This window comes from Lissotriton vulgaris, chromosome 5 (assembly GCF_964263255.1).
Source record: "Lissotriton vulgaris chromosome 5, aLisVul1.2, whole genome shotgun sequence".
NCBI classification, from domain to species: Eukaryota; Metazoa; Chordata; class Amphibia; order Caudata; family Salamandridae; genus Lissotriton; species Lissotriton vulgaris.
In genome coordinates this window covers 1,175,355,526-1,175,374,106 of record NC_141693.1, presented here as the reverse complement: position 1 = coordinate 1,175,374,106, position 18,581 = coordinate 1,175,355,526, and the positions used below count along the sequence as shown (strand labels likewise).

The 18,581-nt window shown below is 47.5% G+C and overlaps 1 protein-coding gene across 1 annotated transcript in view; it reads right to left on the bottom strand.

Moving 5' to 3' along the window:
* Positions 1-1,320: 1,320 nt before the first annotated feature.
* PLPP4 (phospholipid phosphatase 4) overlaps positions 1,321-18,581 on the bottom strand; it is a 918,420-nt gene continuing 901,159 nt past the window's right edge. The window contains exon 7 of the mRNA XM_086920298.1: positions 1,321-1,924. Within this exon, the coding sequence (XP_086776424.1) occupies positions 1,725-1,924 (200 nt within the window). The 3' untranslated portion in view covers positions 1,321-1,724. The remainder of the gene's footprint in view (positions 1,925-18,581) is intronic.

The window sequence follows — 18,581 nt, the reverse complement described above, 5'->3', positions numbered from 1 at the left end:
GTTGCCACATATAACCTTGTAGCCTGCCATAGTGAGCTATACCGGCCATTAATTGCCTGCTCCAGCGTTAAAGAGTGAGCAGGACTTTAATGCCGGTATAGCCCAGCTACGGAGGGCTATAAGGATATTAGAACATTCCACCATTAGAGGGTAGAATTTTCTAACAAAGGCCTCACGGAGCCTGAGGGGGTTCAAATCCTCCCCACCCCGTGAGGCCTTTGTTAACAGCAACAGATGTGAACGACAGCATTGGAATGTTGGAACTTTGTGCTTCTACCAGCCATTAGAAGCCAGGAGAACTCTATTGTTTTCAAAGGAGCTCCCAGCATTCCAATGTTCTAATACCGGCTAGTGATGAGTCGTCAAAGAGGAATTATGACTTTATCTTCTGCAAATTTCAAGTCTTTGACCTCTTTTATATGTTTAAAAGGAGGAAGACTCCTCTCTTAGGTCTCAACTGATCCATTGAATGACTTTTACTCCGGTGGTGTTACTCTTCATCTTCCTCCTGGAATCTTCTCCCTAAACGCTCTGCAAATGCCATCAGTGAAATGCAGCTCTTTACAAAAAAACGAAAAATAAACAATTAATTACATGATTGTTTCTGCCTCTGTGCACTTTGACAACTCATGAATCTAAAAACCAGTTCAGCCCACTATCCGAATCAACATTCGTCATCACACTTGCAGACTTCAATAATCAGACTTGCTATGTTTCAATGAGTTATAATCATTGTAGTTATTCATGTGGAAGATATTTCCCCACATTTTGCTTTAATGAACCTCGAAATTCATTTTGCGGTCTACTTCGACAGCCTTAGAGGACAGTACCTTGTAAAGGAAGAGGAGGTCCCTACTGTGGAATATCACCAAGCATATGCCATAGAAGAGAAATGAGTTCTATGTCAGGAAATCCAAATAGATACATGCAAGTATTTATTAAATCATAAAACGCCCACAGTAAAAATAAAAGTGGGAAGCAACAGGAAAAACAAGAGTTAGAACTTTCAAAGCTCTGACATTTCCTAGTGGCTGTAGAAATAATAAACAGTTTATGTCACATATCAGTTTAAAGTACCAGTGCTAGTGGAATTTAAAAGAGACATTCTCAGTAGTCATGGTACTATTTCTCGATGATGTTTCGATCCCACTTTACAATATGGAGATCATCATCAGGACTTACATAAATATGCCTGAGACGGAAAAATGGCTATATACGAGCACCTGTTAGGATCCAACGGTTCTGTGGCCCTGTGGGGAAGGAAATTGTTATAACCCATCCTGGCCAGAATAGCAATATATGAATAAGACAAAGTTTCTATTCACCATGAGCACCTTTATTTTTGTCAAAAACAGTGAAAAAGTGAAAACATCTCCTTCATGGACACATCATTGTTAAGAAGACAAAATTACACAAACAACAGTTCGAGCAGCACAAGACTGAAGCCAGTCATCGGAACACATAATGCTTTCTGGAGTATAAAAGCCAGGTTGAGGCTGTTGCTTTCCTTCATTTTTTCAAGTTTTCCTTATTTTTTTCTTTTAAAACTTTTAGACCAAAAATACATATAAAGGAGATGGAGAGCATCCATGGCTGAAAACTGCAGGAACGTTGTATTCAAGGTTTCCTGCTGGATCTTTGAAAAATACACATGGAAGGTGAGGAATGTATGAAGGTGCCCTCTGGGAGGCGGGCATGAATGAGTTCACTAGTGTCTATGCTGGTCATACGGGCCCTTCCGTTACACCCTCCAAGGGGAGGCCTGTGGCATTTTCCACTGGGGGATGCTCTTCCTTGTGTGGGGTCGGCTGGGCGCGGAGGCAGACATAGGGTTGGTGGCAGGACTTGTACGTTAGTGCAGGATAATGCTGGCGATAGCAAATGTAGGCAAAGAGCAGGCCGATCAGTCCTCCCACAAAGGCATCTGTAAGGGATCAACAACAAAAATAAATGTTATCGGAACCATGATAATGGCTTTCATGCAGGTCAGGTAGTCAGATGCGATGGAGCAGAAGAGTGCAAGCCTTAGGGACCACTGTTGAGTCTAGTGACTATATACTGCCAGGGGAGTAGCTTGGTGAGCTTCGGATTTCGCAACAGTCATTCTGGGATATCTTGTTAAAACACATTACACAAGAAGCAGGGCATAAGGGGGGCTTCAGGGGCAGTGGAAAGAGAGGGGAGGGTGGATTGTTAGGGGCATTTAAAATACAACATTTTAAGGTCTTCAAAACAGAGATGAGAGCGAGTGTGTTTGTATGTGTTTTTATTAGTGTGAACATGTAAAAATCCCAGGTAAAATCAAACAGAAACGTCATCATAACCGACTGAAAGCCCTTATAACCAACTATTTACGACAGAATACTTTTTTTTTGGGGGGGGGGAGGTAAAACCCCACATTTCCAGGGAAAGGGGGGTGGGATTGTCCTCAAGAAGAGAGTTGCCCCGGTGGCTTCCTAAGTTATAAATAGTTGATGCCCCTTTCGATGTGTCTTGTTCTGGTCAGAAAAGAAGATGTATCCTGCAAATACAGGCCTCTCAAGGATCACGATGTCCCAGAACCCAACACAGATGGTATTTTGGTGTAAAATAGATCATAATTAATTTGTGAGCTTGTCTTATATTAAAGGCAAGAGATGATGTGCCACACATGTGTTAATTAAATGTTTATATGGGTTGTCCTAAACGAAAAATACTAAGTCATCCGTTGCCAATCCACAATAAAGGTTCTGCTGTACATTACATTTTTTATCAGTTTTTATCCCTTATATTTATACTGTTCATACTTGTAATCCTTTTAAAGGGTACATAATTGATTTCCTGCTGCAGAGAATAGTTCAGAGGTGCTGGCAGGTTTTAAAGTGTTAAGAGTAATTTAAGCACTACTGGTCAGAAAAGGGACTACATGTTATACCTGTGTAGCCAATGCATTTAAAACAAATTAAAAATGCACTACTGGCCTTAAGTTACTTGACCCACGTCTATTTACCATCCTTATCTAATGAAAACCTCAGAATTTTACTTTCCAACAGTATCTGCCCTTTTCATCACAATTCCACAATTCTGGGGGCCTTATTATACAAGAACTGACGCATTGCAGTGCTAAAGCAGTGATGCGTCCGTTTTACTGCGGCAGAAACCCTTGAGCTACCATGGATGCACTGTATTAACAACACAGACATCCATTTTTTTTTTAAAGTAATTTTTTATTGTAGACATACAGCGCTCAGACCAGGATACATATAGTCATAATATTTCTGTGACTTATTATCATCAATCATTCTTTGTCATGATAAACTCAGCCAATGGGCCCACAACCCGGAGGTCGGGCGGCAGCAAATGGTCAATCTGAGTTTTGTCTGTTTGCGACATTTAGGATCATTTGTTTTCGCATTAAAGTGTGCATGTCTACTTTCCTGTCCTAACTTAACTGAACTATATACCCCCCCTTTACCCCGTCCCTGAATAACGCCATGCCCCCCCCCGTCCCTCCCCCCTCCACCGTCCGCTCATAGGGTCTCGTGTTATAATATCTTAGGGTGTGACTTGAAACCTGCCAATGTCTAAGTTTGTGCTACGCTTGGTAATTCTTGGGTGCTATTCCCGTCTGCGCTGAGGGACTCCTCTTCTTCCGTAAGCATGTTATCCCTAAGGGCCTGTACTAACGCCTCCCAGGCTGTCGCCAACTCTAACGCTCTAGGGTCAGGGTTTCTACGCGCTAGCTGGTACCTGTGTTTGCTGTCACAAGCTGCCCATTTGAGGAATTAGTTGTACCATCTCCTGTGCGTTGGGCCTGTTTTCGCCTTCCACTGTCTGGTTATCTCCCTTTTGGCTATCATCAGTCCCATATCCACGAACTTACTGGAGGTTTTGTTTTTGGGCGTGTGAGGGAACCAATGGAGAAGGCAGACCGCCAAGTCGAAGTCAATGGCTCTTTCCGTCACTTCTTTCAGGGTCTCTCCAATGGCCTGCCAGTATTCCCGGAGGGTCGGGCAAGACCATAGCATATGTTCCAGCTCCGCCCCGTCCGTTGTACAGCGAGGGCACGCCGACTCCGCCACCCCAAAATATTTCTTAATTCTGCCCGGGGTCATGTAGGCCCTGTGCAGCACGTAGTAATGGATGAGCTGGAATCTCGCGTTCCTCGTACTATTATGGGCTCGGCACACAAGCCGGGCCCAGGCAGTGTCAGGAATATCCTTTCCCAAATCAGTTTCCCATTTGGCCTTCAGCGCCGTGAGGGGCAACAGATTTTCACAGAGCATTCTTGAGTACAGGCATGTCACTGCCTTAACCGTCCCCACCGCCATCATAGCATACTATATTTACAACAAGGGGTGGTGAGGGACAGAGTCTCTGAATTAAGCAGAAAGCTCTCACCCAGTCAAGAGATTAGGGCTAGATCCAACACCGTTTTTTAGCTCACTGCACCATCCCAGTTTCAGAACCTGGCTGTATGCAAATTAGTCTGTTCCTGTCCCAGTGCATGATGGGAACAGGGCAAACCAAACTACAAAAGCCAATTCTTACACTGGGAAGGAAACAAGCTCCCGGGGACCGGTTTCTGGCATTACAGCCGTCTTCGGCCCGGTTTGCTTGAATCCTGATGGTGCAATGAGCAAGGGTCTCACATCTGAGAATACCCTTCCACGCTTAGGGTGGACAAAAATATTTACAACAAGGGGTGGTGAGGGACAGAGTCTCTGAATTAAGCAGAAAGCTCTCACCCAGTCAAGAGATCAGGGCTAGATCCAACACCGTTTTTTAGCTCACTGCACCATCCCAGTTTCAGAACCTGGCTGTATGCAAATTAGTCTGTTCCTGTCCCAGTGCATGATGGGAACAGGGCAAACCAAACTACAAAAGCCAATTCTTACACTGGGAAGGAAACAAGCTCCCGGGGACCGGTTTCTGGCATTACAGCCGTCTTCGGCCCGGTTTGCTTGAATCCTGATGGTGCAATGAGCAAGGGTCTCACATCTGAGAATACCCTTCCACGCTTAGGGTGGACAAAAATATTTACAACAAGGGGTGGTGAGGGACAGAGTCTCTGAATTAAGCAGAAAGCTCTCACCCAGTCAAGAGATCAGGGCTAGATCCAACACCGCTTTTTAGCTCACTGCACCATCCCAGTTTCAGAACCTGGCTGAATGCAAATTAGTCTGTTCCTGTCCCAGTGCATGATGGGAACAGGGCAAACCAAACAACAAAAGCCAATTCTTACACTGGGAAGGAAACAAGCTCCCGGGGACCGGTTTCTGGCATTACAGCCGTCTTCGGCCCGGTTTGCTTGAATCCTGATGGTGCAATGAGCAAGGGTCTCACATCTGAGAATACCCTTCCACGCTTAGGGTGGACAAAAATATTTACAACAAGGGGTGGTGAGGGACAGAGTCTCTGAATTAAGCAGAAAGCTCTCACCCAGTCAAGAGATCAGGGCTAGATCCAACACCGTTTTTTAGCTCACTGCACCATCCCAGTTTCAGAACCTGGCTGTATGCAAATTAGTCTGTTCCTGTCCCAGTGCATGATGGGAACAGGGCAAACCAAACTACAAAAGCCAATTCTTACACTGGGAAGGAAACAAGCTCCCGGGGACCGGTTTCTGGCATTACAGCTGTCTTCGGCCCGGTTTGCTTGAATCCTGATGGTGCAATGAGCAAGGGCCTCACATCTGAGAATACCCTTCCACGCTTAGGGTGGACAAAAATATTTACAACAAGGGGTGGTGAGGGACAGAGTCTCTGAATTAAGCAGAAAGCTCTCACCCAGTCAAGAGATCAGGGCTAGATCCAACACCGTTTTTTAGCTCACTGCACCATCCCAGTTTCAGAACCTGGCTGTATGCAAATTAGTCTGTTCCTGTCCCAGTGCATGATGGGAACAGGGCAAACCAAACTACAAAAGCCAATTCTTACACTGGGAAGGAAACAAGCTCCCGGGGACCGGTTTCTGGCATTACAGCCGTCTTCGGCCCGGTTTGCTTGAATCCTGATGGTGCAATGAGCAAGGGTCTCACATCTGAGAATACCCTTCCACGCTTAGGTGTGGCAGGGTATACTCAGACATGAGTCCCTTTCTCACTGCTCCATCAGGATTCAAGCAAGCCGGGCCGAAGAAGGCTGAAATGCCAGAAACCGGTCCCCGGTAGCTTGTCTCCTTTCTGGTGAAGAATTGGCTTGGTAGTTTAGTCTGCCCTGTTCCCATGATGCACAGGGCCAGGGACAGACTGATTTGCATATAGCCAGGTTCTGAGCTGGGATGGGGCAGTGAGATAAATAACGGTGATGGATCAAGCCCTGATCTTTGGACTGGGTAAGAGTGGTCTGTTTAACTCAGACACTCTGTTCATCACCACCCCCTTTTCTAAATCGTTTTTGGCCACTATAGGTGTGGCAGGGTATACTCAGACATGAGTCCCTTTCTCACTGCTCCATCAGGATTCAAGCAAGCCGGGCCGAAGAAGGCTGAAATGCCAGAAACCGGTCCCCGGTAGCTTGTCTCCTTTCTGGTGAAGAATTGGCTTGGTAGTTTAGTCTGCCCTGTTCCCATGATGCACTGGGCCAGGGACAGACTGATTTGCATATAGCCAGGTTCTGAGCTGGGATGGGGCAGTGAGATAAATAACGGTGATGGATCAAGCCCTGATCTTTGGACTGGGTAAGAGTGGTCTGTTTAACTCAGACACTCTGTTCATCACCACCCCCTTTTCTAAATCGTTTTTGGCCACTATAGGTGTGGCAGGGTATACTCAGACATGAGTCCCTTTCTCACTGCTCCATCAGGATTCAAGCAAGCCGGGCCGAAGAAGGCTGAAATGCCAGAAACCGGTCCCCGGTAGCTTGTCTCCTTTCTGGTGAAGAATTGGCTTGGTAGTTTAGTCTGCCCTGTTCCCATGATGCACTGGGCCAGGGACAGACTGATTTGCATGTAGCCAGGTTCTGAGCTGGGATGGGGCAGTGAGATAAATAACGGTGATGGATCAAGCCCTGATCTTTGGACTGGGTAAGAGTGGTCTGTTTAACTCAGACACTCTGTTCATCACCACCCCCTTTTCTAAATCGTTTTTGGCCACTATAGGTGTGGCAGGGTATACTCAGACATGAGTCCCTTTCTCACTGCTCCATCAGGATTCAAGCAAGCCGGGCCGAAGAAGGCTGAAATGCCAGAAACCGGTCCCCGGTAGCTTGTCTCCTTTCTGGTGAAGAATTGGCTTGGTAGTTTAGTCTGCCCTGTTCCCATGATGCACTGGGCCAGGGACAGACTGATTTGCATATAGCCAGGTTCTGAGCTGGGATGGGGCAGTGAGATAAATAACGGTGATGGATCAAGCCCTGATCTTTGGACTGGGTAAGAGTGGTCTGTTTAACTCAGGCACTCTGTTCATCACCACCCCCTTTTCTAAATCGTTTTTGGCCACTATAGGTGTGGCAGGGTATACTCAGACATGAGTCCCTTTCTCACTGCTCCATCAGGATTCAAGCAAGCCGGGCCGAAGAAGGCTGAAATGCCAGAAACCGGTCCCCGGTAGCTTGTCTCCTTTCTGGTGAAGAATTGGCTTGGTAGTTTAGTCTGCCCTGTTCCCATGATGCACTGGGCCAGGGACAGACTGATTTGCATATAGCCAGGTTCTGAGCTGGGATGGGGGAGTGAGATAAATAACGGTGATGGATCAAGCCCTGATCTTTGGACTGGGTAACAGTGGTCTGTTTAACTCAGACACTCTGTTCATCACCACCCCCTTTTCTAAATCGTTTTTGGCCACTATAGGTGTGGCAGGGTATACTCAGACATGAGTCCCTTTCTCACTGCTCCATCAGGATTCAAGCAAGCTGGGCTGAAGAAGGCTGAAATGCCAGAAACCGGTCCCCGGTAGCTTGTCTCCTTTCTGGTGAAGAATTGGCTTGGTAGTTTAGTCTGCCCTGTTCCCATGATGCACTGGGCCAGGGACAGACTGATTTGCATATAGCCAGGTTCTGAGCTGGGATGGGGCAGTGAGATAAATAACGGTGATGGATCAAGCCCTGATCTTTGGACTGGGTAAGAGTGGTCTGTTTAACTCAGACACTCTGTTCATCACCACCCCCTTTTCTAAATCGTTTTTGGCCACTATAGGTGTGGCAGGGTATACTCAGACATGAGTCCCTTTCTCACTGCTCCATCAGGATTCAAGCAAGCCGGGCCGAAGAAGGCTGAAATGCCAGAAACCGGTCCCCGGTAGCTTGTCTCCTTTCTGGTGAAGAATTGGCTTGGTAGTTTAGTCTGCCCTGTTCCCATGATGCACTGGGCCAGGGACAGACTGATTTGCATATAGCCAGGTTCTGAGCTGGGATGGGGCAGTGAGATAAATAACGGTGATGGATCAAGCCCTGATCTTTGGACTGGGTAAGAGTGGTCTGTTTAACTCAGACACTCTGTTCATCACCACCCCCTTTTCTAAATCGTTTTTGGCCACTACAGGTGTGGCAGGGTATACTCAGACATGAGTCCCTTTCTCACTGCTCCATCAGGATTAAAGCAAGCCGGGCCGAAGAAGGCTGAAATGCCAGAAACCGGTCCCCGGTAGCTTGTCTCCTTTCTGGTGAAGAATTGGCTTGGTAGTTTAGTCTGCCCTGTTCCCATGATGCACTGGGCCAGGGACAGACTGATTTGCATATAGCCAGGTTCTGAGCTGGGATGGGGCAGTGAGATAAATAACGGTGATGGATCAAGCCCTGATCTTTGGACTGGGTAAGAGTGGTCTGTTTAACTCAGGCACTCTGTTCATCACCACCCCCTTTTCTAAATCGTTTTTGGCCACTATGGGTGTGGCAGGGTATACTCAGACATGAGTCCCTTTCTCACTGCTCCATCAGGATTCAAGCAAGCCGGGCCGAAGAAGGCTGAAATGCCAGAAACCGGTCCCCGGTAGCTTGTCTCCTTTCTGGTGAAGAATTGGCTTGGTAGTTTAGTCTGCCCTGTTCCCATGATGCACTGGGCCAGGGACAGACTGATTTGCATATAGCCAGGTTCTGAGCTGGGATGGGGCAGTGAGATAAATAACGGTGATGGATCAAGCCCTGATCTTTGGACTGGGTAAGAGTGGTCTGTTTAACTCAGACACTCTGTTCATCACCACCCCCTTTTCTAAATCGTTTTTGGCCACTATAGGTGTGGCAGGGTATACTCAGACATGAGTCCCTTTCTCACTGCTCCATCAGGATTCAAGCAAGCCGGGCCGAAGAAGGTTGAAATGCCAGAAACCGGTCCCCGGTAGCTTGTCTCCTTTCTGGTGAAGAATTGGCTTGGTAGTTTAGTCTGCCCTGTTCCCATGATGCACTGGGCCAGGGACAGACTGATTTGCATATAGCCAGGTTCTGAGCTGGGATGGGGCAGTGAGATAAATAATGGTGATGGATCAAGCCCTGATCTTTGGACTGGGTAAGAGTGGTCTGTTTAACTCAGACACTCTGTTCATCACCACCCCCTTTTCTAAATCGTTTTTGGCCACTATAGGTGTGGCAGGGTATACTCAGACATGAGTCCCTTTCTCACTGCTCCATCAGGATTCAAGCAAGCCGGGCCGAAGAAGGCTGAAATGCCAGAAACCGGTCCCCGAAAGCTTGTCTCCTTTCTGGTGAAGAATTGGCTTGGTAGTTTAGTCTGCCCTGTTCCCATGATGCACTGGGCCAGGGACAGACTGATTTGCATATAGCCAGGTTCTGAGCTGGGATGGGGCAGTGAGATAAATAACGGTGATGGATCAAGCCCTGATCTTTGGACTGGGTAAGAGTGGTCTGTTTAACTCAGACACTCTGTTCATCACCACCCCCTTTTCTAAATCGTTTTTGGCCACTACAGGTGTGGCAGGGTATACTCAGACATGAGTCCCTTTCTCACTGCTCCATCAGGATTCAAGCAAGCCGGGCCGAAGAAGGCTGAAATGCCAGAAACCGGTCCCCGGTAGCTTGTCTCCTTTCTGGTGAAGAATTGGCTTGGTAGTTTAGTCTGCCCTGTTCCCATGATGCACTGGGCCAGGGACAGACTGATTTGCATATAGCCAGGTTCTGAGCTGGGATGGGGCAGTGAGATAAATAACGGTGATGGATCAAGCCCTGATCTTTGGACTGGGTAAGAGTGGTCTGTTTAACTCAGGCACTCTGTTCATCACCACCCCCTTTTCTAAATCGTTTTTGGCCACTATGGGTGTGGCAGGGTATACTCAGACATGAGCCCCTTTCTCACTGCTCCATCAGGATTCAAGCAAGCCGGGCCGAAGAAGGCTGAAATGCCAGAAACCGGTCCCCGGTAGCTTGTCTCCTTTCTGGTGAAGAATTGGCTTGGTAGTTTAGTCTGCCCTGTTCCCATGATGCACTGGGCCAGGGACAGACTGATTTGCATATAGCCAGGTTCTGAGCTGGGATGGGGCAGTGAGATAAATAACGGTGATGGATCAAGCCCTGATCTTTGGACTGGGTAAGAGTGGTCTGTTTAACTCAGACACTCTGTTCATCACCACCCCCTTTTCTAAATCGTTTTTGGCCACTATAGGTGTGGCAGGGTATACTCAGACATGAGTCCCTTTCTCACTGCTCCATCAGGATTCAAGCAAGCCGGGCCGAAGAAGGTTGAAATGCCAGAAACCGGTCCCCGGTAGCTTGTCTCCTTTCTGGTGAAGAATTGGCTTGGTAGTTTAGTCTGCCCTGTTCCCATGATGCACTGGGCCAGGGACAGACTGATTTGCATATAGCCAGGTTCTGAGCTGGGATGGGGCAGTGAGATAAATAATGGTGATGGATCAAGCCCTGATCTTTGGACTGGGTAAGAGTGGTCTGTTTAACTCAGACACTCTGTTCATCACCACCCCCTTTTCTAAATCGTTTTTGGCCACTATAGGTGTGGCAGGGTATACTCAGACATGAGTGCCTTTCTCACTGCTCCATCAGGATTCAAGCAAGCCGGGCCGAAGAAGGCTGAAATGCCAGAAACCGGTCCCCGAAAGCTTGTCTCCTTTCTGGTGAAGAATTGGCTTGGTAGTTTAGTCTGCCCTGTTCCCATGATGCACTGGGCCAGGGACAGACTGATTTGCATATAGCCAGGTTCTGAGCTGGGATGGGGCAGTGAGATAAATAACGGTGATGGATCAAGCCCTGATCTTTGGACTGGGTAAGAGTGGTCTGTTTAACTCAGACACTCTGTTCATCACCACCCCCTTTTCTAAATCGTGTTTGGCCACAATAGGTGTGGCAGGGTATACTCAGACATGAGTCCCTTTCTCACTGCTCCATCAGGATTCAAGCAAGCCGGGCCGAAGAAGGCTGAAATGCCAGAAACCGGTCCCCGGTAGCTTGTCTCCTTTCTGGTGAAGAATTGGCTTGGTAGTTTAGTCTGCCCTGTTCCCATGATGCACTGGGCCAGGGACAGACTGATTTGCATATAGCCAGGTTCTGAGCTGGGATGGGGGAGTGAGATAAATAACGGTGATGGATCAAGCCCTGATCTTTGGACTGGGTAACAGTGGTCTGTTTAACTCAGACACTCTGTTCATCACCACCCCCTTTTCTAAATCGTTTTGGCCACTATAGGTGTGGCAGGGTATACTCAGACATGAGTCCCTTTCTCACTGCTCCATCAGGATTCAAGCAAGCCGGGCCGAAGAAGGCTGAAATGCCAGAAACCGGTCCCTGGTAGCTTGTCTCCTTTCTGGTGAAGAATTGGCTTGGTAGTTTAGTCTGCCCTGTTCCCATGATGCACTGGGCCAGGGACAGACTGATTTGCATATAGCCAGGTTCTGAGCTGGGATGGGGCAGTGAGATAAATAACGGTGATGGATCAAGCCCTGATCTTTGGACTGGGTAAGAGTGGTCTGTTTAACTCAGACACTCTGTTCATCACCACCCCCTTTTCTAAATCGTTTTTGGCCACTATAGGTGTGGCAGGGTATACTCAGACATGAGTCCCTTTCTCACTGCTCCATCAGGATTCAAGCAAGCCGGGCCGAAGAAGGCTGAAATGCCAGAAACCGGTCCCCGGTAGCTTGTCTCCTTTCTGGTGAAGAATTGGCTTGGTAGTTTAGTCTGCCCTGTTCCCATGATGCACTGGGCCAGGGACAGACTGATTTGCATATAGCCAGGTTCTGAGCTGGGATGGGGCAGTGAGATAAATAACGGTGATGGATCAAGCCCTGATCTTTGGACTGGGTAAGAGTGGTCTGTTTAACTCAGACACTCTGTTCATCACCACCCCCTTTTCTAAATCGTTTTTGGCCACTATAGGTGTGGCAGGGTATACTCAGACATGAGTCCCTTTCTCACTGCTCCATCAGGATTCAAGCAAGCCGAGCCGAAGAAGGCTGAAATGCCAGAAACCGGTCCCCGGTAGCTTGTCTCCTTTCTGGTGAAGAATTGGCTTGGTAGTTTAGTCTGCCCTGTTCCCATGATGCACTGGGCCAGGGACAGACTGATTTGCATGTAGCCAGGTTCTGAGCTGGGATGGGGCAGTGAGATAAATAACGGTGATGGATCAAGCCCTGATCTTTGGACTGGGTAAGAGTGGTCTGTTTAACTCAGACACTCTGTTCATCACCACCCCCTTTTCTAAATCGTTTTTGGCCACTATAGGTGTGGCAGGGTATACTCAGACATGAGTCCCTTTCTCACTGCTCCATCAGGATTCAAGCAAGCCGGGCCGAAGAAGGCTGAAATGCCAGAAACCGGTCCCCGGTAGCTTGTCTCCTTTCTGGTGAAGAATTGGCTTGGTAGTTTAGTCTGCCCTGTTCCCATGATGCACTGGGCCAGGGACAGACTGATTTGCATATAGCCAGGTTCTGAGCTGGGATGGGGCAGTGAGATAAATAACGGTGATGGATCAAGCCCTGATCTTTGGACTGGGTAAGAGTGGTCTGTGTAACTCAGGCACTCTGTTCATCACCACCCCCTTTTCTAAATCGTTTTTGGCCACTATAGGTGTGGCAGGGTATACTCAGACATGAGTCCCTTTCTCACTGCTCCATCAGGATTCAAGCAAGCCGGGCCGAAGAAGGCTGAAATGCCAGAAACCGGTCCCCGGTAGCTTGTCTCCTTTCTGGTGAAGAATTGGCTTGGTAGTTTAGTCTGCCCTGTTCCCATGATGCACTGGGCCAGGGACAGACTGATTTGCATATAGCCAGGTTCTGAGCTGGGATGGGGCAGTGAGATAAATAACGGTGATGGATCAAGCCCTGATCTTTGGACTGGGTAAGAGTGGTATGTTTAACTCAGACACTCTGTTCATCACCACCCCCTTTTCTAAATCGTTTTTGGCCACTATAGGTGTGGCAGGGTATACTCAGACATGAGTCCCTTTCTCACTGCTCCATCAGGATTCAAGCAAGCCGGGCCGAAGAAGGCTGAAATGCCAGAAACCGGTCCCCGGTAGCTTGTCTCCTTTCTGGTGAAGAATTGGCTTGGTAGTTTAGTCTGCCCTGTTCCCATGATGCACTGGGCCAGGGACAGACTGATTTGCATATAGCCAGGTTCTGAGCTGGGATGGGGCAGTGAGATAAATAACGGTGATGGATCAAGCCCTGATCTTTGGACTGGGTAAGAGTGGTCTGTTTAACTCAGACACTCTGTTCATCACCACCCCCTTTTCTAAATCGTTTTTGGCCACTATAGGTGTGGCAGGGTATACTCAGACATGAGTCCCTTTCTCACTGCTCCATCAGGATTCAAGCAAGCCGGGCCGAAGAAGGCTGAAATGCCAGAAACCGGTCCCCGGTAGCTTTTCTCCTTTCTGGTGAAGAATTGGCTTGGTAGTTTAGTCTGCCCTGTTCCCATGATGCACTGGGCCAGGGACAGACTGATTTGCATATAGCCAGGTTCTGAGCTGGGATGGGGCAGTGAGATAAATAACGGTGATGGATCAAGCCCTGATCTTTGGACTGGGTAAGAGTGGTCTGTTTAACTCAGACACTCTGTTCATCACCACCCCCTTTTGTAAATCGTTTTTGGCCACTATAGGTGTGGCAGGGTATACTCAGACATGAGTCCCTTTCTCACTGCTCCATCAGGATTCAAGCAAGCCGGGCCGAAGAAGGCTGAAATGCCAGAAACCGGTCCCCGGTAGCTTGTCTCCTTTCTGGTGAAGAATTGGCTTGGTAGTTTAGTCTGCCCTGTTCCCATGATGCACTGGGCCAGGGACAGACTGATTTGCATATAGCCAGGTTCTGAGCTGGGATGGGGCAGTGAGATAAATAACGGTGATGGATCAAGCCCTGATCTTTGGACTGGGTAAGAGTGGTCTGTTTAACTCAGGCACTCTGTTCATCACCACCCCCTTTTCTAAATCGTTTTTGGCCACTATAGGTGTGGCAGGGTATACTCAGACATGAGTCCCTTTCTCACTGCTCCATCAGGATTCAAGCAAGCCGGGCCGAAGAAGGCTGAAATGCCAGAAACCGGTCCCCGGTAGCTTGTCTCCTTTCTGGTGAAGAATTGGCTTGGTAGTTTAGTCTGCCCTGTTCCCATGATGCACTGGGCCAGGGACAGACTGATTTGCATATAGCCAGGTTCAGAGCTGGGATGGGGCAGTGAGATAAATAACGGTGATGGATCAAGCCCTGATCTTTGGACTGGGTAAGAGTGGTCTGTTTAACTCAGACACTCTGTTCATCACCACCCCCTTTTCTAAATCGTTTTTGGCCACTATAGGTGTGGCAGGGTATACTCAGACATGAGTCCCTTTCTCACTGCTCCATCAGGATTCAAGCAAGCCGGGCCGAAGAAGGCTGAAATGCCAGAAACCGGTCCCCGGTAGCTTGTCTCCTTTCTGGTGAAGAATTGGCTTGGTAGTTTAGTCTGCCCTGTTCCCATGATGCACTGGGCCAGGGACAGACTGATTTGCATATAGCCAGGTTCTGAGCTGGGATGGGGCAGTGAGATAAATAATGGTGATGGATCAAGCCCTGATCTTTGGACTGGGTAAGAGTGGTCTGTTTAACTCAGACACTCTGTTCATCACCACCCCCTTTTCTAAATCGTTTTTGGCCACTATAGGTGTGGCAGGGTATACTCAGACATGAGTCCCTTTCTCACTGCTCCATCAGGATTCAAGCAAGCCGGGCCGAAGAAGGCTGAAATGCCAGAAACCGGTCCCCGGTAGCTTGTCTCCTTTCTGGTGAAGAATTGGCTTGGTAGTTTAGTCTGCCCTGTTCCCATGATGCACTGGGCCAGGGACAGACTGATTTGCATATAGCCAGGTTCTGAGCTGGGATGGGGCAGTGAGATAAATAACGGTGATGGATCAAGCCCTGATCTTTGGACTGGGTGAGAGTGGTCTGTTTAACTCAGACACTCTGTTCATCACCAACCCCTTTTCTAAATCGTTTTTGGCCACAATAGGTGTGGCAGGGTATACTCAGACATGAGTCCCTTTCTCACTGCTCCATCAGGATTCAAGCAAGCCGGGCCGAAGAAGGCTGAAATGCCAGAAACCGGTCCCCGGTAGCTTGTCTCCTTTCTGGTGAAGAATTGGCTTGGTAGTTTAGTCTGCCCTGTTCCCATGATGCACTGGGCCAGGGACAGTCTGATTTGCATATAGCCAGGTTCTGAGCTGGGATGGGGCAGTGAGATAAATAACGGTGATGGATCAAGCCCTGATCTTTGGACTGGGTAAGAGTGGTCTGTTTAACTCAGACACTCTGTTCATCACCACCCCCTTTTCTAAATCGTTTTTGGCCACTATAGGTGTGGCAGGGTATACTCAGACATGAGTCCCTTTCTCACTGCTCCATCAGGATTCAAGCAAGCCGGGCCGAAGAAGGCTGAAATGCCAGAAACCGGTCCCCGGTAGCTTATCTCCTTTCTGGTGAAGAATTGGCTTGGTAGTTTAGTCTGCCCTGTTCCCATGATGCACTGGGCCAGGGACAGACTGATTTGCATATAGCCAGGTTCTGAGCTGGGATGGGGCAGTGAGATAAATAACGGTGATGGATCAAGCCCTGATCTTTGGACTGGGTAAGAGTGGTCTGTTTAACTCAGGCACTCTGTTCATCACCACCCCCTTTTCTAAATCGTTTTTGGCCACTATAGGTGTGGCAGGGTATACTCAGACATGAGTCCCTTTCTCACTGCTCCATCAGGATTCAAGCAAGCCGGGCCGAAGAAGGCTGAAATGCCAGAAACCGGTCCCCGGTAGCTTGTCTCCTTTCTGGTGAAGAATTGGCTTGGTAGTTTAGTCTGCCCTGTTCCCATGATGCACTTGGCCAGGGACAGACTGATTTGCATATAGCCAGGTTCTGAGCTGGGATGGGGCAGTGAGATAAATAACGGTGATGGATCAAGCCCTGATCTTTGGACTGGGTAAGAGTGGTCTGTTTAACTCAGACACTCTGTTCATCACCACCCCCTTTTCTAAATCATCATAGCATACTGGCAAACCATGGACGTCTCGGGCTCCTTTAGGCCACCGCCCCAATGCGCTTGCATCGCCCCGACCACCGCCGAGTGCAGGAGGAATCCTCCTCGTGGTAGGTCAAAACGTTCTAGAAGGTCCTGATATGGGAGGAGCGCCCCGTTCTCATAGAGGTCTCCCACAATCTATACACCCGCTTTTTCCCATTGCTGCAATTGCGACCAATCGCCCCCGTGGGGTAGTGCCGTCAGCATGCCCAGGGGAATTTCCGGGGCATATGGATGCCTTATCCCCGCTCGTCGTTGAGAGCGATTCCAGCAAAGCCGGAACGTCTGCTGCTCAAGTGTCAGGTCTCGGGTAGCGATCTTCTATTGTAAGGCTATATAGTTAGTCAAAGAGGGAGATCCCTGGAGTCGAATGTTCGACTGGTAACTATTGGCCTTTCCTATGTACAAAGAAAAGGTCACAAACTGCAATGAGTGTTAAACTAACACAAGAATAGGTTTTCCACACTGAAATAGAATCGTTTACAGTCTATTTTTATTAAAATAACAATCAATTATACAATAAAAGACAGAATAAATTCATATACTTTTTGCACCACAATTTAAAATCCAAGTAAGAAGATACTTTGGAGAGTTAAAAACAAATCAAAAAATTTTCAACAATATTTCACAAACGTAATATAACTATAAACGATAAACAAAGACACATTCAAAGCATATTCACTGTAAATAGACAACAAACTACACATAGTCACAAAAACCCCTGAATTTCTATGTGGCCAACCAGATGTCTAGGTCACTATCATTTACCCGACCCAATGGCCTAAATCCGTTTTGCTGTTGTAAAACTCTAGTGGTGGAATGGAATGCCCATCTACAGTTTTATGCGGCCCTCATTGGATTCTATTCAAAAAATACAAACAGTGCGTCGACGCGTTTCGGTGCTGTACTCTGGATTTGGTTGCACCTTCCTCAGGACTTCTTATTTTCTGGGGTTTCAAGCAATGGATGGGTCCACCATATCTGTGGATATATATGGAGAGATGTGCAAAATCAATTATCATGCAAAAGACTCTATTCTCTCCTTCTCTTTAGATGATGGGTCTCTATTATATAGCTTTCCCACCATGAGTATCAATGCCATTACTCTCTCTTATCTGGCGCTTGTACATTTATTTAAGACATGTGCCATTGGCGTGGCTCAGTATTATAGCTATTGCCCGCTGCTGTAACTCCGGAGCGTTCATACACTAGTTCACAAAGTATCCATGTGCTATTGTTATTTTACCCTGGATATGCAGTGACTCAATTTTCTGTATAGTGCCCACTCCCCAGGTCACATCTAAATCCCTCCGAGTCTTTATTTCAATGTGGAAGACCATTTCATTCACCGGGGGTCAGGGTATCTATGGGGATAACGAGATATGTGTTCTCACCTTTTAGATCAGGTAGGGGGCATATCAGGATGTGAACCGCTTTAAGTGTCCATTGGCTTCTGGAATAGTGTGGGCTTCTGTTAAAAAACCACAGACTTTTGTTAGGGATGAGTTGGAGTGTATATTACCCTGACTGTTGGACGGGTCTCTAGATTTATATAGTTACCTCTCCCCTATGATAGGAGCTCCTTGTCTTGGCTTTGAGCTTGACAGGCGTATATTCAAGTCTCTTGCATCAGTGGTAAATGTTCTGTCGAGTGACCACATACTTTTATTAGGAATGAGTTATAATATCCTATGCCCTAATTTATAAACTGGACTGCGGGGTCCTGTGTTTACCTCTCTCTCCGGATAGGAGCTCCTTGTCTTGGGTTTCCTTGCTCTGAAATTGTCAGGCGTTTATTCAAGTCTCTTGCATCTATAACAAAATACATAATCTCACTTTGTTTTATCTTAGGATCACATTAGTCTAGTCTAGTGCCTTTTTGGTAGGGGTGTCTTACCTGGTAAAATTCTAAAACCTTCTCAGAACGGGCATACTATTTCTTTGAACTTTTCAAGAACTGGATATGTTCTGCAGAGTGAAAACAAGTGTAGGATGGTTATACGTTACTTGTATTCTAAGTACTGAGACACTATTCTGTGCTCTCCTCTGTTCTTACTTAGTCAGTAACTGAGAGATTAAAATAGCTCCTCTATGTCTTTATACTCTCTTCTGTTAGATGCTAATGAGTGCCCTCTATCTTCATTTATGGCTATGATGTACAGT